The sequence below is a fragment of the Monocercomonoides exilis genome (assembly GCF_001643675.1).
Source record: "Monocercomonoides exilis strain PA203 chromosome Unknown scaffold21-1407046, whole genome shotgun sequence".
NCBI classification, from domain to species: domain Eukaryota; phylum Preaxostyla; order Oxymonadida; family Polymastigidae; genus Monocercomonoides; species Monocercomonoides exilis.
The window spans coordinates 359,120-382,312 of NW_027150566.1; the positions used below are offsets into that span (position 1 = coordinate 359,120).

Below are 23,193 nucleotides of genomic sequence, written 5' to 3' on the forward strand. Positions count from 1 at the left end.
CAAATCTTTCTCATGATTCGTCTGAAATGATAAGAATTTTGTACAATCCATTTTGCTAGAATATCATATGAATTACAATCTTTTCAGAAAAAGAAATTTCCTGTTTATTTGTGGTTTGAACAAAGATATTCATTTTTATTTTTCTTAAAAAGAATGAACAAAAATTTTTTGAAATGGTTGAAAGAAAAATTGAACAAAACTCAACGAAAATAAACTGCAATTGTAACAAATTTTGAAAAACCCAATAAAAAGAAATACATAAGGAACAAAATTACTCATTGAAAAGAGATTTAAATGAAGCATACGCAGGAGATATTTTCACAAAAGAAGAGTTAGACGAAGAGGCTGTTGATGCCCCATCAATCTGCGATTGGACACGACTCCTTGAGATTCCAAGAGAAGTCTGCGGTCTGACGCCAATTGATGAGTGTGCGTTGCGCACTGCAGCAGGCGAAGGAGAAGAGGAGGCAAAAGTGCTGAGTGAATAAGAGTCCACAGGAGAGCGTCTAAGAAGCGTGCTGACGATTGGCGTGTGCGGCCTGGACGAAGCAGGAGATGACTTGGCTGATTGAGAAAGGGACAGAAACGGCTGTGGATGCTTTGGCGAAACAATCGGAGAAGTGGTTTCAGAGCTGATATCAATCGAAGTTGTGGTTGACTCTGGTGAAAGAGAAGAAAATAAATTCTTTGTAATTGTATTTCCCATTCCTTCTGCATTTAACATTGAATCCACTTTGATGTTATCTGTTTTCAACTGATTGACATCTCCATCTCTGATTTTTTCTCTTTCATTTTCGCAGCATTTCTGCTTGTTTTGTTCTGTCAGTGAAGCACCATCGATTGATCTCAGCTGGAACGAGTAATCTTCCACAGCACTTTCTCTCCTCTTCATTTGCTTATTTGAAGAAGTCGATGAGATTGACAGCAAAGAATGCGAAGGTGTTGCGGACGTCGGCCGCAGCTGCCGCTTGTTCGTCTGATTGGACGAAAGTGACTCAGATATTTGTGTGTGTGCATCAGATGGCAACTGAGTGAATGAAGCAGTCTCTTGGGAAGAGATGAGAAGAGGTGGGTCTTCTCCATGTGGTGTTGTGGCTGGTGGTGTGTAGCTGTTTCTTTGTGGCTGACGAGGAGAGAAAGAGGAAGGAGTTGCTGGCTGGCTGAGTGATGTGATGATGCTGGCGATGGAAGAGGAGGAGCGCCATAGCATCCCAGGCGAGATGAAGGAGGAGGAGGAAGATGAGGATGATGATGAAGAGGAGGAGGAGGAAGAAGAGATAGAAGAAGACAAAGATGAGGACGGATGCTGTGAAAGCTCAATGGAAGAAGACAGAAGGCTTGGAGAGCATGAGGCAACACGTGCAGACAGTGGTCTGCTTCTTTTGCCTTTCTGTTCTTTTGAACGGTGCTTGTCTTTTCCTTCAGCAGGCAGAAGATGAGGAGACATCATCTGCTGAGAGGGAGAAGAGGAGCGAGTTGAGTTGAGCGATGATGAAAGAGTAGAAGGAGAAGACGCTATCATATGAATGTCGCTAAGCCAGTTGAGGCGTTCAGGAATTGATGTGGCAGTTGATGTGGGCAAAGGGGAAGAGTCAGTGTTTGATGTTTGTGCAGACTTTGCAGAAGGCTTAGCTATTTTTGGATGTTCTTCTTTTGTAATGTTCCGTTCAAAGATGAAGTTGTTGCCTGCTTCTTGCTTCAGTCTATTAGATTTATCAAATGAATTCTTGTTGTTTTCTGTGAGTTCATTGAATGTATCGAAATCTGAATGAGATGTCTTTTCATTGAGAAAATCAGAAGAAGAAGGCAGAGCAGAGGATGAAGGGGAATGTTTAAGTGAATCAAGTGAAAGCTCAAAAGAAGGACGAGTTAATGAAGACGCCTCAGGAATAGCAGGAGTTGAGGCAGAGCTGAATAAGAGAGGAGTGAAAGAAGAAACAGAAGAAGAAACAGAAGAAGTCTGTTTTTTGGATATCATCCCTTTCCCTCCGCTTGATTTCCCCTTTTTTTGAGGCGCTTTCTTCCCTCTGCCAGACGGTGTCTCCACTTCTCTTGTTATTCCTTCCTTTGCCAGCTCATCGAATGTGCTGGCGTGGAACCTGGGATTGTTCGTCATCGACGGGTCGATAAACACTCTCCCGCTGATTTTGGGTATCCAACTCATCTTCGGCCGCTTCATCCCTTTTGCCAGCTTCTTCTTGCTCTTGTCATCGTCATCAAGATCTGCAAATGCCTGCAATAGAAGCTCATCTAAATGTTTGTTTTTGTCTGATTTTTCGTTATTAACTGCATCATTGGTCAAAATACTTCGAAGTTTCACAAGGTTTGTGCTTGATGTTTCTGTATTTATTTTGTTGTAACTCTCAGAAATTTCTCTTTTCTTTACATTTTCTTTTTCCTCATCCTCTCCCTCTCCTTCTTCTTCTTCTTCTTCTTTTTCTTCTTCATTCTCTTCTTCATCCCCATCATTTGTTTCCTCATTCTCTTCCCCTTCCTCATCCTCGTCATTCTCTTCCATCTCCACACTTTGTACCTTCTGCACCATCTGCACCTGTGAGTTGTTCTGAATAAGCTTCCTCTTCTGCTCATCAGGTGAGAACGAAAAAGGTTGAGTGTACAATCTGTATGACCTCGAAGAGTATGCTGAGATCGGCCTGCGTGTGTTCGTGGTGGACACAAAAAACGAAGAATTCTGTGTTTTTGGGCGTTTCAGGCTGCTTGACACTGAAGATTGGGTGAGAGAGGTTACCTTTGTTGAAGAGCCTTCCTGTTTAGATGAGTCTGATGGAACAGCCTTTGCTTTCTCGATAACTGAATGAGGGAAGTACGAGAAAGACGGCGAATGAATAGAAAATGCCTCAATGATGTTTGCTTTCTTTTTGGTTCGGGCAAAAGATTTAGCTGTTAATGAACGTCTCTTTGTTGCCTTCGGAGAAATTTTCTGTTTCGATGGAATGTTCAATATGCTGTCATTTTCTGTGTTTTCTGTTCGAGAAGTGATTTTCTCGTCATTCCGGTCAGTATTCTCCTGCTGTTTCTGTGTGTTTGTTTGATTTTTGTCTGTTTTCTTTAATTGCTTGCTGATCAAATGTTCATTGCGTAGTTTTGCATTGATGGAAGTTCTGTTCTTTTCCTCTCTTCCATTTTCTGCCCCGTTTTCATTCGTCTTCTCGTTTGAGTCAGCTTCCTTTGTAGGCTCTGTCTTTTGGGTGTTTGGCTTCTGTTGTTTGTTGCCTTTTGAATTGTCTTGTTTGTTTTGAGTCACTGATTTCCTTAAAGATATCCTTAACTCTCTTTTTCGTATTGCATTCATGTTTTCCTCTTCCTTCAGTTCCTTTTCTTTCAATTCAAGCTCCTTTACATCCTTTTCGTGAAATCGCCTCGTCTTGTTCGCATCGAGCTGCCCTGCTTTTTCTCTCATGTCATTTTCTTTCTCTTTTGCTTCTCTGATGTCAAGGCACACGCAATCAGCTTCCTCATTCAACCGATCTCGCTCCTCACACAACTCTTTCATGTCTGCCACTTTCTTTTTCAAATCCTCGATTTCTTTTTTCAATTCGCTTTCGTATTCATTTTCTCTTTGTTGGTGCTTCCGCTCATTTAAATCAATGATATTCTGAACCTCCATCATTCCATCGGATACTTCTTTCATCCTTTCTCCTTCACGAACTTTTGCATCCTTCGCATTTAATTTAATGTATCCTTTTTCTATTTTGTCCTGTTGTTCAAGCCATTCTAATTGTAATGTTATGTTTCTTTCCCTTATTTCGCCAGCTTTTTGGGATACTCTTTTATTCAGTGTTTTATCAAAACCTGAATTCACTTCATCAAGTGCTTTTCTATATTCCTTTCATATAAAAATAAAATGATTTAGAAATTTATTGATTTTTGTAATGAGCAAACATGAAGAAGCTGAATTCTTGTCTCGTTCAATTGTTTCTCTTTTTGCTCTTTTTCAACCTCGCATTTTTTCTCCAGCGTCTTTTCAAGTGAAAAGAGATGTCTTAATTTAAATAAATTATTTTCAAACTGTATTAAATTATTTTCACTTTCAAAGCAAACTGAATTTGATTTTTTAAATCCAAATTTTCTGCTTCTAAATCATCGTAATTCGTCAAATTTCTCTCTAATTCGTTCAACATTCTCATGCATTCGTCCTTTTCCTGTTCTAATTCTGCTGTTACATGCTCAAATTCTTGACGCATATACTCAAATTCTCGTGTGTGATACACCTCATCGGTAAGGAGTTGCTGTTGAAGCTTTCCGATTTGACGATCTTTTAATGCTCCCTCTTCTCTGAGTTCCTTTACTATTCCTATATCAAGGTTAGGGATCGCCAAAACAGCAATTTAAAAAATAATATTATGATCTGTGTATCCATATTGAAATATATCAATGATGCGAAAATGGAGCAAAATTCATTCAACTCAATTTTCTTCCTGAATGGGGCTTATTATTGAATAAAAAAAACGAGATTTGTACCAAATATATTCTTCAAATAAAATAAAATAAATATGATATTGGAATTCAATAATATTTTGAACAATTATTGAATAACAAAAATACTTTGAAGATGTTGGATAGAACAAAATTCAGAAAGAAAAAATTCTCATCCAAAATACGAAAATTATCTTAATAAATTTAAGGGTTTTTATTTGTTTGATAAATTGAATTTTTGAGCATAATATTTGATGAATGACAAATATAATCCATTATTGCATTGACGGAAATGATAAATTCAATTCATTCGAATTTTCAGAGTTTTTGATGAGCGTGCACAAATTGAAAGATCAAATTGCAATAAAAGAAAAATACACCTTCGACGGAAGTCATTTGCGCGTCGTAGACGCAAGTTCTGGAGAAGGTGAGTACAAATTATGAAATTATTTTGCAATGAAATAGCTTTTCATTTTTTTAAAAAAATAAAAATGAGAAATTTCTAATGAAGATTAGTTATATTGCATTTTTACGGATTGTTCATTTTCATAAATGTTAACACAAATATCTTTTTTTTTTTCATTTTCCTCCATTTATGTATTTTTATCTTGAATTTGGAACGATGCCTGCGGAATGTGAATGTTCAGAATACAAAGACGATAGATTGCTTACACATGGCACTCAGGTAATTGTTTTATGAAAGGCATCAGAAAATACACAGTTATTGCCTGTTGATGCAAGGTTATTTGTTTTCTTCCAATTATTCACATTCGAATTCGCATTTTTACTTTTTCTTTCTCTTTTTTGTTTCTTTCCTTCTTTGTTTCATTGTTTTTCTTTTTTCGATAAAAATACCATGCGTCATTTTGTATTTAACGGGGAAATTTTTGAATATACGCAACTAACGATCACAGAAAGACGGATTCAAAGTCTCAATCCACATCTCTAGTGTGCATTTTCTTTTTTTCCCAAGCTTTTTGGATTTCAATATATATATGTCCTCTTGCGTTTTGCATGTTTCCTTTCTCCTTTCTTTTTTTCTGCTGAAAATAATCTGGAATTGGAACTAAAAGTGTTGCACCGAACAGACTCAGATGGAACATTTGCAAATCAAGGAATCAGTCACAGAACAACACGAATCCAATAGTTCATTCGGAGTCTTTCCTTTTTTCAGTCAGAAGACAACGGTAAAACATCTACACGAGGAAATTAATCCTTTGCTTCTCAAAGCAAGCATTGGAACATCGTATACATCACTTTTCTCACTGTTGAATGATGATGCAACCGAAGAAAGCAGAGCAACTGCAATTCAAAAAATGGATTTAATTCTTGGAGATTTGCAAATGCTAATAGAGGAGACAGAATCAATGATGCCTTTCGAGCAAGTGAATGCCTTGATTGGAGAAGCATTGCAACAGATGAAGAGTGGGATGAACGGATACGCATCTCAGATGTGTTCTGATTTGGGCCTGGAAAGCTGGAGGTTGCGGTTTGTGTTGAGTGGAGGATTGAGTGCGCTGCTGTCGCTTTTAATGGAATCTCCACTGTTTCAAAATGAGATCTATTTGCAGCCTCTTCCGCCGTCAACATTGGCAACAGTTGTCCGAGTTGTCTCTGCATTCATTTTAGAAGCGCAGGCAACCTCAACATTAGGCTCACAATCATCTGGATCTTATTCAATCGAATCGTCAGATGCTCTTCCATCGCTTCTACTGTTCAACAACACATTAGAATATTCTATTTTGCATGTGCCAATTGTTGTGCAGACAATCAATGCGACTCTTTCAGAGGACAAGACGCATTATGTTCCATTGCCACCAGTTATGTTGGAACCAGAAAAATGACAGCGGGTATTTTTTATCTTGAGATTGATGCAGCTATTTGTGTATTATACAAACGATATTGCAGTCGAGCTTCCACTTTTGCGCTTGCCGTTCACAACAAGTCCATGCATCGATTCTCCGCTTGTTCAGTTGCATTCTTATCTGACACCTACAAACATTTCACCAGTTGCAGTGACTGCAACAATTGAGGCACATCCACATTCCTCACACCACTGCGGGATGCTGGACTACTTCTTGTATGTTCCCGAAGAGTCGATGGATAAGTATGTTTCAAACACAGAGGAATTTGAGAAAATTGTGCAGCGCCATCTCAATCGCATTTCTGCAGTACCTGTTTCGTCGTCTGCATCCAGCAGCGAACAATACCCACAACGAACAATATTCTCGTTCGTGGAGGCAATGCAAATTGTCAACACATACACGCCCACAAAGAGACTGCCAGGGTTGGAAGGCAGCTATTCCGCTTCGTCTATCGAAGACAAAACACAAAATGAAATTCTATGCACGCTGTTTGCCATTTTGTGTTCAACTATGCAAAGCTTATCCTGACGAATTGGCACAATATCTTGTTTTATCGTCATTCGAGCCATTTCTCCTTGTGTTCCTTTTCGCGCTCAGTCATTGCGAAGAGACAATACGTCCCTTATCGATCGAGCAACTGGAGTCAACCTTTCTGCAAATTTCCTATTCGAGCATGTTGCTTGAAGAGAGTGCAATTGCGCAGCTGATATCATCGATTTTGGATGGGAGCTCAGCACTTGCTTCGTTTGCGCTTGGAACTGCAACGCTGCTGCACATTCAGCAATTTGCGGTGTTTCTGGGGAATATGCTTGCTCGATTAATGGATAAACTTCAATTATGTCAAGCATCGCTGACGATGAAGACCGCAATGCCATCTGGAGGATTATCTTTGCAACGTTTAATGACAACTTTTGCGCTTCTTATCCGGACACATCACAAATACCATTGCATCATTCCTCCTGAATTATATTTCCCTTCTTTTGCATCTCCAAATTCTGAGGTCTACTCATCTTGCTTATCATATGCGCAATATCTTCATTTGAATCGATCAGACAAAATATCAGATGGAAATGCACTTCCATTACTTCCGCTTTTGGCATTTATGAACACCATATTTGTCTTCATGGAAAAAAAGTCACAGAAAGCAGATGGCATTGTTGCAGAAGAATTACAAAAGCAGGAGATTTTGCTGAAAGAATATTTTGGATATGTTTCTGCTGGAAAGAAAACTGGACACAGACTTATTCCATTCCTGTGGGAAAAAACACTGTTTTATGGCCTTTCAAATGAAGACGCGCAATCCAGCCAGACAGAAAACCACGCACCTGAAACTTTAGCAATTGTGAACGATTTTGAAATAAGAAACATGATCTTCGAATTTATTTCCACATTATGTCATGGGAGCAAGGTTAATCAAGGATGTGTGTTTGAGCTGCTGGGAAAGCTTCAACAGTTGGAAGATGAACATGTTTACCCAGGATTCAACATTTCTGCATTGCCTCTTGTTTCGCCATGGAGCAGAGAAAGAAGCAAATATCGGGGCATCCACAACCCAAACGCAATGAGTCACATTATATCGATATTTGCCCAACTTTATATGCATCCTCAATTTCGATCAACATTTTTAATGTGGGATGGACAGTCAGAGTTCCCTCAAAACAAAAAGGAACAAATGGTGGTGAGTCCGCCTGCTGAGATTGTTGAGCAGCAATTGCGGAGGATGAGAGGAATGAATCCTATATTTGATATGGAAGAAGAAGATATGATGAGAAAGCGAATAACGAGTTCTACAAAGGAAGAGAAAGAAGAATGCGAGAACATTTGGAATACAGTGCGACTTCTGTTTGCGGAACTCAGGACAATCCGTTCAACCATTCCTCAATTGAGATGACTTCATTTCTGGATGCATATTTCAACAAAAATCAGAAGGAGTTTATTGGAGATACGCAGATGGATCCATTTAAATTTCTCGAGAATCTTATGAAAAAGCTGTCATTTCATTTGGACTTTCATAATGCTCCAAATTTCATCCGGAGACTGTTTCAAGGAAAAAAGCAATGCACAACAATCTGCGAGCGAGGACATACAATAGAACAGACATTGTCATTCTTTGTGCTTCATGCGGATGTGAAGGGAATGTCTTCAATTGATCAAGCATTACAGTCGATGACGAATGGTAGACATGCGAATGGGCTAATGTGCAAAGAATGTCCCCGAACAAGGAAAGGTAATTGGAATTTTAATACCATGCAGCGAATAACCCTGAAAGAGCTGCCAAACACTGTTTTCATCCATTTGAACCGCTTTGACTTTGATGAGTTTTCTGAAGTTCGAGCAAAGACAAATTCATTTTTTTCGTTCCCTATCAAAGATCCATTGAACTTTGCTCCTTATATGTACGAGTCAATGGTGGCTGCTGACAACGGTCTAACCCCAGAAGCGCGTTACAGGATTGCCAAAGCAGCAGCTGAAGAGCGACACATTGAGGATGATCTGAAAAAAGGAACTCCGCTGACTCTTAAACAAACAAAAAATCTATTCAGACCGAAAGAGTATTACCTGTTCGAGCTCAGAGGAATTGTCTGCCATTCGGGTTCTGCAAAAGGTGGGCACTACTATTCATTCATCAAAGAGCGTGTTGCACCGTTTCAGTGGTATGAGTTCAATGATTCATCTGTCTTTCCAGTGGATTTAGATACAATTGTTGCTCATTCGTTTGGTGGGAATCTGCCTTTAAAAAGTGTAACTACGCAGTTACTCGATGAGATAAGCAGAGAAAACGAAATGTCGAATATGAGCTCAGCATATCTCCTTATTTACGAGCGAATAAAACCAGTTGACGATTGGCAAGTCGAAAGAACATTGAAAGAGCAATATGCACCTGATATAGCATTCCCATTCTACCCGATGCATCCACAACCACCTTATCCTCCGAGCTCTGCGTTCAGGCAACTTCTTTCATTAAAGCAATTTGAAGAAGAAGGAATTGCAATTTCAAACACAGAAGGAATTGCGAGATTGGTTGACAAGAAGCTATCAGAGAAAGAAAGAGAACAACAGATTTTCAACAATACACTTTTTGCATTCGTTAGAAAAGTGATGATAGAGACGAAGTACTTGACAATCAAATGGAAGGACAGCATAGAGCAAATGCTTGCAATCATTAAACGCAAAGAGTTAACATTGGCCTCGGTTCCTCTTCCACTTCCACTGCTTTCAGCTTCAACATCAAATGAGAATGAACGCATTGCTCCAACTGTTCTTTCTGTGTGGATCAGATATTTGCTGCACACTCTTTCACACTCCACATGGAACGAGGAATTCACTCTGTGGTGCAACGAGCTCGAGCCAATCTTCCATTCAATGCCCAGTCTGTCTTTGCTTTTGTTGAGATATTTAACTGCACAAATGGTGTCAGATGAGAATAAGCTTTGGCGGTTGTGCGTTGCTCGGAAGAAAAAGGCTAATGCAAAGCCCTATGCTGAAGAAATCCTAAAGCAGCAAAGTGCTTCTTCCTCAATGGATTCATCGTCTTCCTCATCACAAGCTCCTCTGCCAACGTCCGAACCACATCTTTCATCAACTGAGCATTCACAACTCGAAACAGACTTCATGGACACACCATCAATCGTTCCATCACTTCTCTTCCGCTGTGAGAATACACAGATCCGCTTATCTTTCTTGCGTCTGCTGTTGGAAGCGGTGTCTGCAGTCACTCGTGCTGTTGATGCTTTTATGCATCATTCACCTTCAGACGAGCAATCACGAAAGGAATGTGAAGACGCGGCATCGTCTCTGATTGGAGAACTGAACGTGTTCTTTACCACGCTTCTCAACATCATCCCGTCAAAGCAGCATTGTGCCCCACTTTTTATTCCGCTTTTCATGTTTTTACGTGATGCATGCAAATTGTCGCCAATTGTTTCTGCTATTCTTATGTCAGCATCGTATCTGCAGCGCTGTCACGACTTTTTGTGCTGCGATAAGCTTCCGCAATATGGCTGGTCTTTGTTTGTGAAGAATCTGCACAGCACTTTTCCAATTGATCCGAAGACCATTGAATCAACGCATCTTCACGCTATATCTGGAGAGACTTCCACGGCAATTCTCATTTCTCTGATTACATGTCTGCAAAATGCTCCATCGAATCTGACGCCTCAGGGTGTATTTATTTACACAGCTGCATTGAGCGCACCACGAACACCTCTGTTTGCACCAGATGAGCTTTTACCGCCTCCCCCTTCATCATTCACGCTTGCCTCTCTCAGATCTCTAGAGTTTCATCCATTTGCATCGCGTTTGACTCAGGCACTGGTGGAGAAGCTGCTTTCCTCCACAAAGGCACCTCATCATGTTGCTGCACTGTGCTCACTTTCAATGGCACGGTTTCTGCAGATCGCTCCTCAATTACTTAATCCAATTCCGAGTTCTCTAAAAGAAGAAGAAGAGAATGCGTTGTTCGAAGCAACAGGGTTAAAATGGCTTCTGAAAGATCCATGGAGCTTTGTGACACGTGGAAAGGGTTTCAATCAGGAGGCCATGCAGATGTATTTGGATGTTGTGCGGATGAAGGTGATTATGTCTTCGTCTCCATCTTCCAATGAATCGTTTTCATTATCATCTTCTTCTTTATCTTCTTCAGCATCTTCAAGTGCTGCTTCAGAAATACTCCTTCCAATCTGTTTGTTATCGCTCAACATACTGTTACAGTCAGTGCAAGATTCCGTTTCATATGAAACTGTTTCAGTTGCAAAAGAGGCACTATGCATGTTGTGTGCTGTTGGAGATGCGTGTTTGCGAGACCGCTTGCTTTCGTTTTCATTGTGTAGTGAAGATAAACTTGTTAAAACACTTGTAATGATTCTTTTGCAACATTGGCATGTGTGCTTTCGCGAAGGGGTGGCACGTATCTTGAGGTGCTGTGTGGTTGAGAAGGAAGAGGCATTTGTGCAACATCCGCTGATTTCGCAACCCCAATTTGTAACAGATGCAACAGGTGTTCATTCCGATGTGAGACACGTGATAATCACACCATTTCTAGTGAAGAAAGGAAACACCGAAGCGCAGCCTCTGCTTATGGGAGAGTCTATTCATCCAATGCTTCTCTCATCACAAAAAGAAGATCCATTTTCCACAACATCTTCAGATGGATCAGAAAATACTCTTTCTTCAGGCAGTGTAACCGATCTTTCAGCAGACAAAGCAGCACAGAACCAATTTTCATTTGCACTACATGAACTAGACTTGGAACCACCTCCTTCTTGGAACCGAGAGATAATGCTTTTAACAAGTGATAACATTTTTGAAACAGGTGCTGCACATAATGAATACTCATATAATTGTGCCACATCGCTGAAAGTCGATGCTCCATTCCCAACGCACTTCTTCATTACAGATGCACCGAATGAGGAAAAATGCACGAAGTTGGATAACGCAATTACAAGAGTGCTGCTTGATCATCTTGTACTACCAGTGAAGAGCATGAATCGCGAAGATTTCTCAGAAAAGGAAGTGAGAGAGAAACAGATGGATTGCTATTGTTGTGTGCTGATATGGATGATCTCCTGCATCCATCACTCAAAGGCACAATCAGAGGGCAATGAGTTGATCATCTCAACGCTCCCATTTGATGAGTCTTTTTTCATTCCTCTTGTAAAGTTCATGTTTATACAGATTAAGAAAAAGCATCGTGGTGCATCAATTGAGAAGAACAAATGGAAAGTTCTTCATCTTCTTCTTTATTTATCGTTCGTATCATACAAATATGCAGTGGAAGTGAAGGATACTATCCTTCGGGTGGACAACCTTCTATCTTCTTTTGATGGCAAGTCTGCATTGAATATATATAATGTTGATTCAAAAAATGGACTTTCTTCTCTGAATTTCTATCTTCCGTGTCCAGATTTTATGAAATTAGATTCACATTGGGAAAAACCATATTTTACAATTCCACCTGCACCTGGATTGATTCAATTATTTTTACTGTTCAGCATCATTGACAACACATTTATGAGCACATTTCTTGAGAAAGTGAACATGCCCCATTGGATAGATCTGATTGTACATAATTTCGAAGAAAACGATGAATGTGATGAATTGACTGAGGCCTTAAACTTTTCTTTAATAAATTTTCTTGTTCTTCGATATCCGATTTATTCGTATTGTGTGTTTAATGCATTTTTCAATGGAAGTGGCAAATTTACTGAGGAAAACACTGAACTTTTCATCCGATTTCTGGGTGACTGCTTCTTCCCCATCGGGCACCAGCTGTGTCTTGCCAATTCGTCCACCTCAAAGGCAATGTGGAACGATCAGCATGGATTTATTCCCGTTTCGCTATCCATTTTCAAAAAGGATGCCGAAATACCAAGTGAAATGCGGATTGGATTGAAGAGAGATTCCGGATTGCGTGTTATTTTTACACCACACATAGAAATTTGTATGAAATATTTTTTTGTAAATCCAACAAATATCCTATTTCTAGAAACAAATCTGGCTATACTCTCGAAAATGAACTACTCAAACGCAATCCAAGAATTACAGCGAACCATTTCTTCTCTCTTTATGAAGCATTGCGAAACTCTTATGAATTATTCTCCTTCTGATTCAACAAATCTGTTACCATGTTTGGACATTGTTGACTGCTTCATTCAATTCTATTCCAAGTTGCTTGTTTGCCAAAGACAAGATATTTTAAAATCGTGCGACACGATCTGCCAGCAGCTCGATAATTATCATGATTCAAAGTTGATGTGCCCTCAATCATCATCGTTATCACCTTCTCTTTCTCTTTCTTCTTCTTCTTCTTCTTCTTCTTCTTCTTCTTCTTCTTCTTCTTCTTCTTCTTCTTCTTCTTCTTCTTCACCATCTATTGTCTGTTCTGAATTAACAAATGCCCCCGTATTGGATGTTCCTGCATTGCCCCATCTCACAAATGTTATATTCGATGAAAATCACACAATTGTGCCAGACGATATCACGCAGCTTGATTTCATTCGTTTGTTGCTTGCTCATACCTCGTGCTCTATAAAAACAGCATTACGCATTCAATCACTAAAGCTTCTGCATTACCTTCTTCCACTTGTTCCTGATATCGTTGCAGGCTCATCAAAACACTCCTTTTTGTTCGACATGTTATTCTGTTTAACTACTGAACTCAATATAGCCTTCAAATATTGCGACTTTTTGGAGGGATATACAGAAGATTTCCCGTTTCGTTTCAATATTTGGGGAAAGTATTCATGCTGCCCAAACGTTGATCGATCATTTATTATTCTAGAAACTGACGATTCAAGTGTCGAGGAGAAAGAGCTCCTAGCAACAGAGTTATGTGGATTTTTGGTTGATCTTGTTCTGCAAGCGTCCAAGAAGTTTGAAGAAATGGTTAAATCCAATAGTACACTGTTTGCGCGGTTTGAATGGAATGACATCGCTTATTTGGAAGATCCGGGTATATCAATGATTAAGATTCCCGATAAACCTTCGTTTGCTGTTGTGAAAAGAATACTGATTTCGCTTGAGACTGTTCTGTATTTGATGACCGAGCCTGATAAAGCCAACGAAATGATGAAAATTGATTATCACCTTCCGGTTATTTCATATCTTAATTTGAAATCATTGATGAAGAAACATGCCAATTTCAGACATTCTATTTATTCAAACGTTGGAAATGTTGTTGCTGAAGAGAAAGGAGAAAACGAAAAAAGAAAACAGAAAGTTATGAAAGAGAAAGGAACTGCTAAAACAGAATCACACAAGAGGTATTCTGAAATTCTCAGCCCCATTGAAAGAGCAGTTGTGGAAAAGTATCAAACCATCAAACAGATTTACATACTCTCTTTGCAGAAGTCAAAAATTGATCCCTCAAAGCTCCACCGTCCACCGTCAAGAGCCTTTGTTACGTTTGTGTTCAACAGCTTCACACAAAACCCAGTTCTTTTGTATCACGTTTTTAAACTCCCGTTTCCATCTGACCCAAACTGGATGAAGGAGGTTGCACTTTCAGAAAGCAACAGCGTCAGTCTTCAGTTGTTTTCAAATATCCAAGACTTAGTTTTCTATTTGCTTGACTCATTGCAACAAGCATCAGAAGAGATGAGTGAAACATGTTCTGCCAGTTCAACAGTCGAATTGGAAGCAACAAGAGAAAACGAAAGTTCTCTATGTAATTGCATTCTTTCGCTTGGACTGTTCCCACAGAAGCATGATGATATTAATTCAATTTTTGAGGAAAATCTGACGACGATCAAAAATGTGATTGAGATAATTAAAACGTTGAAAGTGGACCCTGCTTGGTACGAAGATGCTTCAATTATCCTCAACTCCATCGTTAACTCGTTTACAAAACGGCAAAATGTGTAAATAATAATGTTTAGCTTCCTGTAACAGTTGCTGTAACAGGAAGTTTGGGCAATTAAATGATATTTCATCAATTTGTTTATTTGATTGATCTTAAGCAATCACTTTCTATTTGAAAAATTGTTATTATTAAAATCAGTGTTTGAAGTTTTAAAATGCATAGTAAATGATGTTAATTCCAAAATAAGTAAGAGCTTTGTTTGAATTATTCAATTTAATTAGTTACACGAGATCATTCAACAACCTTTCGTTTATTTATTGAAAACATTTTTTGATTATTATTTTATTTCCTTTTCGATCTCAAGAAGCAATTTTTGCTCAAATAATTCAAAAAAAATGCTTTTCCTTATTTTCATTATTACATCATTTGCTTTTATTATGCATTGTTTCGCTTCATACTCTATTGTAATTGTTTATAATGGCTTTAATATCTATTCAAATTATTGATAATTCTTTCTTTTCTTTTTTTTCAGAATTTTTCTTGAAAAATTATCATTTGAATGATACTCCAAAAATAATTTGAATTCGAAAAAGAATATTTCAATTTCGAAAAAATAGAATTTCTGGTTTGTGAAATGAACAGATAGTTTTATGTGTTTTGTACACAAATTTTAATATGTTTTCAGTCAATTTTTGAACTTTTGCAAATTGCCGATTAATTTGGGACAAATTTTTTGAAAATATGAAAAAAATAGTAATTTGTTCCAACTTTTCCTACAATCACATTATGATAAGTCTTTCATTTCAATGCTAAATAACTGAAAATTTTATAAATTGAAAAAATTTCTGGAATGTGAAGTGCGGAACAAAATTCTTAAAACCAAAAATTTCTTCCCATTTTTCAAATAACACCCATTTTTTTATAAATTTTCTTAGAATACATGGCTAATCCTTTTTGAAATCAGATTATCGTTCGAGTTTCGATGAAAATTTCTGTCTCAATGGGATTTTGGAAATAATTTTGTTTTAATAACAATAACATCATGAACTATATGTATTAACAGTTTTTGTTCAATTTTTCAAAATCCCTTTAATGAAGTTTTTTTGATCAAAACTCGATCGAAAGTGTGATTTCAAAAAGTCGATTTAATCGACTTTTTGATCAGAAATCTCAATTTTTTGATTTTTCAAAATAATGTTTAAATAAGTCTGAATAACATAATAAAGCATGAAAAATTGTTATTTCAATTGAAAAATGTGTTTATGTGAAGAATTTCCAACAATAAAAAAATCAATACAAAATAAATTATTTCAAAAATCAAGTTTTTTTTATTTTTCTGTGTAAAGAATCATCGTATATAATCACAATCGGATATAGTTACAAAAATGTCTTGCAAAACACAATATGATTATATCCGGTTTTGACTATATATTCATTTTTATCTCGTTTCAGCTTCAACTACTTTTGTTTTAAATATAACTTAGATACAGTCTGTCCCAAAAAAATGTTGATCCGTCCGTTTTTAATGTCGATCATACCTCAAGTTGAAATTTTTATTGGATACCATTATTTATTGGGGTGGTTTTAGTTATTTTTTTTGTTCTCTTTTCATTTTTCATATGTATGCCTTTTAATTTAACAAACAACAAAAATGAGTGAGAGAGTATGGATTGAATGCACTTGTAATCTGTTTATTCTTTTTTTTTTGTTATTATCACTGTCTAAGTGTTTTTACACAACATTTTTTCTTTCTAGTACAGCGTTTTGCAAATTGCAAGGACAAATGCGAGGAGTAACACAGAATTTCATTTTAATGAACTTTCGAACCTTAAATAATCAAATAAATGAACATTTGTCGTAAAAATATCAAAAGAAATTATGTTTGATGAGGTTTGTTGTTTTTTAATGTCAATTACACGCAATCAACGGATACTCCTTTATGTTTAACCAGTTAGAGAATAATGATTGACTGTCATTGAGATATTTTGAACTTTTCATTTTTTTCATTGTTTTTAAATGCCATCAGTTCCTATTTTTGTTTTTCATTGGTTTTTATCATTTTAATGCTTATCACCAACAACTCCATAACCTTTTATATATTTTCTTCATCAATCGAATAAGCATGCAGAACATTTTCATTAATCACTCTTCCTTCTGATTATTTATGTTTCAGAAAAATATGAAAAAAAACATGTTGAAATAAATTAGATTTGGGGGAAAATACGAACTTTCAAGCTTTTTTTGCACAAGGCACAAAAAAATTGCTTCACTCATAACTTTTTTTAGCTTTCTCGGATTTAAAAAAAATTTTGATTTTCATATCTGCAAACAGGTGTCATTGAAATCATAACAAAAAGTTTTTCAACATTTCACGAATGTCAAAAAATAGAACAATTTTTATTATATTATTTGATATAAAATGGTCAATGAAAAGTGCATAATTTTTCAATGAAAATGCTTGAAACAAAATATTTTGCCCCTTATTGAAAAAAAGAATCAGATTGGAGAAAATTTTCGACATGCAGCTCTCATTATGGAAGGATGAGAAGATCATTTTCAGGAAGATATAAAGAAAGAATGCAGAGATAACCTAATTGATTTGATTAAATAACCATCTCATTCATCCCACATTCTCCAACCAATCGATCAATTCATTTTTGCTAATAAGAAGCTCGCTTTTTCAAAATTAAAGGATTGTGGGATGGTCACTTCTGCATCTGCGAGAAGAGAAGCCTTTGTGAAGGTTCTGAAAAATGGAATCACTGCAGCAAGCTGTCCAGAGACGATTATTCCATCATGGAGAGTGAGCGGAATGTGACCAGTGAATAAAGAAGATATTCTCAGGCACCTTCCATATTCACCTCTGGAATGGGCTCAATCAGAAATTTAGCCAAAAAAAGCACCTGAAGGTGCATCTTATGGAGCAGTTTACAGAGCTTCCGATAGGCTTGAAAACATTTTTAAATAAACAACTTTTGATCTTTGTTATTCGATTTAATTATTCGAAATCTATCTTTTCTTACAATTCAATTGACTATTTTTTACATGTGCAATAAAGAAATATTGCACTTATTTATTATTTTGCAAAAATAAAAACTCAGTTACAAAAATTTTAACAAAAAAACGAAAAAAAACTTTTCATTCATGAAAAGATAACTATCTCTGGTTTTAAAACCGTCTTCTAGTCGGGGAGGAAACCCGATCCAGGGAGGAAACCCGACCCAATGATCAAAAAAAACATTTAAGATAAATTGATGAAATTTTATGTTTTTTTGACGAAAAAAATATGTTCAATATATGAAAAATGCACTGTTAACAGAAAAAAAACTGAATAAAATAATAAGCACGATTTTCAAAAACAGAAATTCAAATAAATGTATTATTAACTGAAATTGAGAAAAAGTCTTAATTTAAGCAAAAAGTTGATGATCATCGTCAGATGAATAATAGACTGCTCCAAATGAAGCACCTTCTGGTGCTCTTTCAGGATTTATTTGTGAGGCAGCCCATTGAGGAGGGGCATCAGGCAAACGATTCAAAACTGCATTTTTGTCCATTGGAAATAAGCCGCAAACCCTCCACGAAGCAATTATCGTTGAGGGGTAACTAGCAGCTGATAGGCCATTTTTTAAAGTTCGAATAAATGCTTCTCTTCTCTCCGCAGCCGTCGTAGCCTTCCCGCTTTCCGTTGCCTTGCTGAAATTCCTCTTTAAACTCGCAAACACAAATTGGTCGTTGGGCTGTAGAATATGAGAGGTGTGAGAAGGAAGTTTTATCAAATCTATTAAATTGTCTCTGCAAACTTTTTTCATTTCATCGCTGAAATGACCCACACCTCCATCCATGACCAGCATAGCATGATCATATTGCTTTCCTATGGCGCATCGTTTTTTGTTTATTTCTGGCAAAAATATTTTTTTGAACAATTCAGCAAATAATGACGATGTTAAATGGCCTGACGCGGTTGGGATAAAAACTTCAGTTGAGGTTGTAGCAAGAAGATATTCAGCCGGAATTGTTTTGAAGGGAATGAGAATTGGTGCAAGATATCTGCACCCATCGGCGCTAGTCATTACAATGATGGATGTGGAGGTTGGCAGAGACGATTCTGGAGTGATTGATGATGGTACAGAAGATGATGAAGCTACCTGTTCTTCTAACAAAGCTGAAAAAACTGTTGATGTTTCATCAATATTGAACATTAATTGAGGTATTGGTTTCACCTTGAAGCAATATTTTTCGTAGGCGTCGAAAAACGTAATTAACACTGCTTTGCATGAATGAGCAGTCCTTCCAATGGGCAGCGGTTTCGGCTTTTGCAAGATGATTTTTTTATGTCTTAACAAAAAACGATCAACCCAATGCTTGTCCACAGTTTTGATTTCTTCTCCTTCGCTTCTTTTTTTGCACAATAATTCATTTGCCTGAAAAACAAAAAAAGTTAAAAAAAATGATGAAAAGACTTGTTTTCACACCATTTGTATAATATTGCGTTTCGTGTGATAAATTCCGATCCTAATGTCCTCCAAAATCCTCTCTTCAAACTCATCTTCTTCTGCTTTAGTAAACAATGTTGGTCTTCCGTTTTTTCTTAAATCTCTCCCTTCTTTTCTTGCTTTCAAGGCTCTCACCAAACATCCTCTCGAAATCAACCCGCTTTCCTCGATTTCACGACCGGAGTATTGCAAAATATCATAGGCATACAAGGCCTTGACAAATTCATCTCCAATTGAACGCATGTCACTCGATGCTTTAATTCTGACAAGAGAAGGTTTCTTTTCCATTGTTTTGATCAAAAACATTAATCAAAGTTTTTGATCAAAAATGGATCGGGTTTCCTCCCTGGATCGGGTTTCCTCCCCGACTATCAACAACTCGATGTAGTCTAGTCGGTTAGGATTTAGGATTTTCACTCCTGAGACCCGGGTTCGATTCCCGGCATCGAGGAATTTTTTTTGCTAAGATTTATTTTTTTGACAAAATATTTTTCTGATTCAAAACAATCATGTTCATTGTGAGAGTTTTGTTTTTTATACTCGTTTTTTAAATTTTGTTGGGAATGGAATGTCCCATTGCAAAATATTTCAATATTTATTAATTTATGTCTTTTAGCTATTCAGATATTTATGAGGATGATGAAGATTCATCGGAAGAATTTGCTTTGAAACCTCGTAAAGTTAATTGTATGTATTTTTTCTGTTTTTTTATTGAAATTCACATTTTTGAGTTATCAATTTAGCTCAGCTTTCGAAAGAAATTTTTGATCCTCCATTAACAAGCAAGAGCACAATTTCTTCTGCCAAAAAGAACAAAAAATCGCATGATGTATTTTTGTTGAATAATTCCATGAAATTTTTAATTGTGTGAGTTTGGTTTTTTAGTTGCTTTCTGCAATATTTGATGACTCTCGCCATAAAACGGACAAACGCAATGAAAAAATGAAAAAACGAACTTTTGTTTTGTGGGATTCCACTCAAAAAGAGAAACCTTTACATATAACTGAAAAAAAGATTCGCAAAGACAATGATGAACAAATTAAGGACAAAAATGAAACAACATACAATTCAGTTCCACCGCATAACGATAACGAAAAGCATGAAGAAGAAGAAGAAGAAGAAGGAGAAAGAAAAAAAATGCAAGTGATTGAACTTTCTTCTCCTTTAAAAGAAATAAATTCTTCTTTTCCAGAAAAAAAGCATAAAACTTTCATGCAAAAAGAGCAAGAGAAAAGAAATAAAGGACTTCAAGGGACAGATAAAAACTTTATTGAAGAAGAAAAACGAATTATGAGAGATGTGGCGAAAACAGGTTTGCAGAAAGATCTTGCTTCCAATTGCACAAGCTTTTTTGTTTCAAACAAGATGATCATCATATTTTTGTTTGAGAAAAAATTTTTTCATTTTCATTCTTTTTTAATTATAATATTTATATCATCATTTATTTCATGTATGAATTTATTATATTATGATGATTTGAATGATGGAAAAAACTTCATTTTTTCAAAATCACATGCTTTCTTTGCAAAATTTAGAATACGGTTTCTAGATAATGTACCCTCACTTATTTTGAAATCAATCTTTTTTGAACCCAAGAATTACAAGCGTTTTGATTTGTGTAAATTCTGCGTTTGCAAGATGGTTTGTAGAGGTTTGTATCTTCGTAATTCCATGGAAAAAATTGCGCAGAACATAATAGTGAGGTGGAGAATAAAAAAAGCGCGCCTTTTTCAGCCATAGAAAGCGTTTCTATCTCATAATTTCAATAAAAACCACATAAGAACACACAAATGAAAAAAACTACAGCCTGACTTGTGATGATTTTTATTGTAATATTATTGTATTCACTTCAATTTCTTAACCTTCTTCCTCTTCGTCTTCCTAACAAAATCTTGAAGATTGAATTTATATGTTCTGCAATCCTACGTATCATCGCTTTCAGCTTCATCATCTTCATTGCTCTCTCCTTCATTTCCACTCTCTCCTTCACTTCCTTCTTCTCCTTCCTCTTCCTCTTCTTCATCTTCTTCAAATTCTCCTTCATCGTCAAAGTCAGTCTTTCGTCATTTCACAATTTATATGAAAAATAAAATATCAAATGTTAAAAATAAAAAATAAAATCGATAAATTCAATAAAAATAAAATCGTCATGAATAATTAATTAAAAAAGCAATTGCAACATCAATTTCTTTTAAGAAAATAAATCTATCTTTCACATTAATTAACATACGAATGAACTTCGGGGATTTGGATAGATTTCATCCTTTATCATCATAAGATATGTTGGATCTGTGTTTTCAGGTGTTAAAAGATCAAAAAATGTAACAGTTGGCTGAAATCCATGTATATCCCTTTGTTTTCCTTTTCCTCCTGCTTCTGCCATCGCTCGTTCATTGTTTGCTTCCGCAACACGTTTTGAAATATTCTTTGAGATTTCATGTTACGCATAAAAGTATGTAAAAATCAAATGTAATTATGTATATTTTATTTAAAAATTAAATCAAATCTCTACACATTCATAAACACTCCATCCTCTTTCTTTTTCTCTTCCACTAACTCCTTATCTTTCTCCAAATCCAACACTAATTCGATTTCTTTCTCTTCCATTCACACCATTCCCTCTTTCCATTCTATTTCTGCACAAGGAGCGCCAACCAAATCGAGTCCGTCTTGAACAATCACAGGCTTTTCAATCACAGAATTTTTGAAATATGGATTCTCGTCAAAAGTCTGAAGTGAATAAAAATTTCCAAAGAAATATAAGAAATAAAATATATAAGAACGATATTTAGAAAGCTTAGCATACAAGACGAATTGTGAATCCACCAGGAAGATGTCCTTTTGAAGTAAAGGAAAGGTCCTTGCAATAACCCATGGCATTAATGGTGTCTGGATCTGAAAAAAAGGATCCAAGCAAAGGATTTGAACTTAGAGCAGTTAGCCAGAAATTTGGAATTCGCTTAAAGATTTCTGCTCGTTTTTCAAGAATTGGTTCCAGCTTGGTTTGATATTGAGCCTGAACCTGAGATAACTCTTTCAGCATTTTATCTTGCATAGCTGAAATTTTGTCTTGAACTTGAGTTATTTTTCTAAAGATTTCATCTGTTATGAAGCATTCAAAAAGTGAACACATGCAAAAAATCAATGAAACATCGAGATCCACACAAATAAAGCCTCATAAAAATTTTTATAAAATTTCAACAGTTCAAACCAGAGATGTGTTCATCTTGTTCTACTTCATTTCTTGTACGATGTTGTTGTGCCATAAAACAACGAAAATTTCAAGATCGTGAAGAGATATTATTAGTATATTTGATTCAAAATTTCATAACTATTAATAAAATAGTTATTGATTATCTAATACGAATGATTTCAAATAATATCAGCTTTATTCGATGAACCCTTTATCGAATAATTCTTTTTTATTTTTTGACATCCTTTTTTGGATTATGAAAAAATTTTCACTCAAGGACTCGCTTGATAATTTTGATCTTTTGCTTCTTAATTATGATTTTCCTTCATTTGCCCCTGACTTAATTGCTGCTTGTGTGCATTTTCTGTCGATTCAAAAAGTATATTTTCAACATCATTTATAGCAAACTCATTCTTATGTGCAGACGGAGGACTCAACAGATATCAAAATATGGTGGCAAAGACAAGTGACTTTGAAGAGTATTTTTATTATTTAGCCATCTTTTAATAATGATTTTTAGACGAGCCCCTGCTGCTGTTGTTGGTGATTTTGATTCTGTAGAAAAAGATAATATTACATCTTTCGAAAAAAAAGTGTGTGGATGGTGTTTTATTATTTTATTCCGATTTCTTCAAACTAATGAAGGGTACAGAAATTTTTAAAGATCCTGATCAAGATACCAACGATTTAGAAAAATGCTTAAAATATATAACCACGAAAAGATCAAGCAAAGAGAAAAAATTATTCGAAGCGTCGTCCCTTGTGATTATCGGTGCTATTGGAGGAAGATTTGATCAAGTATTTGTTATCATTTATTTTTACATGAAAATAATTGAAAATTGCTCTCTTAAAGGAAATGGCAAACATCAATGCAATTTTAAAGTATTTTGATGCGCATAACAA

General features: G+C 36.2%; 8 protein-coding genes across 8 annotated transcripts; 5 read left to right on the forward strand and 3 right to left on the reverse strand.

The window, feature by feature from the left end:
• Window positions 1-103: 103 nt before the first annotated feature.
• On the reverse strand, window positions 104-4,373 carry MONOS_1075 (uncharacterized protein). The gene is made up of 3 exons (XM_067863226.1): window positions 4,063-4,373; window positions 3,904-4,003; window positions 104-3,847 (listed from the first exon to the last, which is right to left on the reverse strand). Exons 1-3 carry the CDS (start codon window positions 4,203-4,205, stop codon window positions 272-274), a joined length of 3,819 nt encoding a protein of 1,272 aa, XP_067727745.1. The 5' UTR covers window positions 4,206-4,373; the 3' UTR covers window positions 104-271.
• Window positions 4,374-5,531: 1,158 nt separating this feature from the next.
• MONOS_1074 (uncharacterized protein) lies at window positions 5,532-6,281 on the forward strand (the record flags this gene model as incomplete). The annotated part of the gene is made up of 1 exon (XM_067863215.1): window positions 5,532-6,281. One exon carries the CDS (start codon window positions 5,532-5,534, stop codon window positions 6,279-6,281), a length of 750 nt encoding a protein of 249 aa, XP_067727746.1.
• Window positions 6,282-6,308: 27 nt separating this feature from the next.
• Window positions 6,309-6,830, forward strand: MONOS_1073 (uncharacterized protein; the record flags this gene model as incomplete). Its single annotated transcript, XM_067863204.1, has 1 exon — window positions 6,309-6,830. One exon carries the CDS (start codon window positions 6,309-6,311, stop codon window positions 6,828-6,830), a length of 522 nt encoding a protein of 173 aa, XP_067727747.1.
• A 145-nt stretch (window positions 6,831-6,975) lies between these two features.
• On the forward strand, window positions 6,976-8,193 carry MONOS_1072 (uncharacterized protein; the record flags this gene model as incomplete). Its single annotated transcript, XM_067863193.1, has 1 exon — window positions 6,976-8,193. One exon carries the CDS (start codon window positions 6,976-6,978, stop codon window positions 8,191-8,193), a length of 1,218 nt encoding a protein of 405 aa, XP_067727748.1.
• Window positions 8,194-8,252: 59 nt separating this feature from the next.
• On the forward strand, window positions 8,253-15,104 carry MONOS_1071 (putative ubiquitin carboxyl-terminal hydrolase; the record flags this gene model as incomplete). Its single annotated transcript, XM_067863183.1, has 1 exon — window positions 8,253-15,104. The coding sequence occupies one exon, from the start codon at window positions 8,253-8,255 to the stop codon at window positions 14,661-14,663; it is 6,411 nt and encodes a 2,136-aa protein (XP_067727749.1). The 3' UTR covers window positions 14,664-15,104.
• A 2,907-nt stretch (window positions 15,105-18,011) lies between these two features.
• Window positions 18,012-19,385, reverse strand: MONOS_1070 (putative DDE superfamily endonuclease; the record flags this gene model as incomplete). Its single annotated transcript, XM_067863172.1, has 2 exons — window positions 18,012-19,025; window positions 19,077-19,385. The coding sequence occupies 2 exons, from the start codon at window positions 19,383-19,385 to the stop codon at window positions 18,012-18,014; spliced, it is 1,323 nt and encodes a 440-aa protein (XP_067727750.1).
• Window positions 19,386-19,702: 317 nt separating this feature from the next.
• On the forward strand, window positions 19,703-20,646 carry MONOS_1069 (uncharacterized protein; the record flags this gene model as incomplete). The annotated part of the gene is made up of 4 exons (XM_067863160.1): window positions 19,703-19,784; window positions 19,841-19,926; window positions 19,983-20,409; window positions 20,633-20,646. The coding sequence occupies 4 exons, from the start codon at window positions 19,703-19,705 to the stop codon at window positions 20,644-20,646; spliced, it is 609 nt and encodes a 202-aa protein (XP_067727751.1).
• A 38-nt stretch (window positions 20,647-20,684) lies between these two features.
• On the reverse strand, window positions 20,685-22,392 carry MONOS_1068 (putative protein SET). The gene is made up of 5 exons (XM_067863149.1): window positions 22,309-22,392; window positions 21,904-22,199; window positions 21,711-21,827; window positions 21,328-21,522; window positions 20,685-21,154 (listed from the first exon to the last, which is right to left on the reverse strand). Exons 1-5 carry the CDS (start codon window positions 22,361-22,363, stop codon window positions 21,020-21,022), a joined length of 798 nt encoding a protein of 265 aa, XP_067727752.1. The 5' UTR covers window positions 22,364-22,392; the 3' UTR covers window positions 20,685-21,019.
• Window positions 22,393-23,193: the final 801 nt, after the last annotated feature.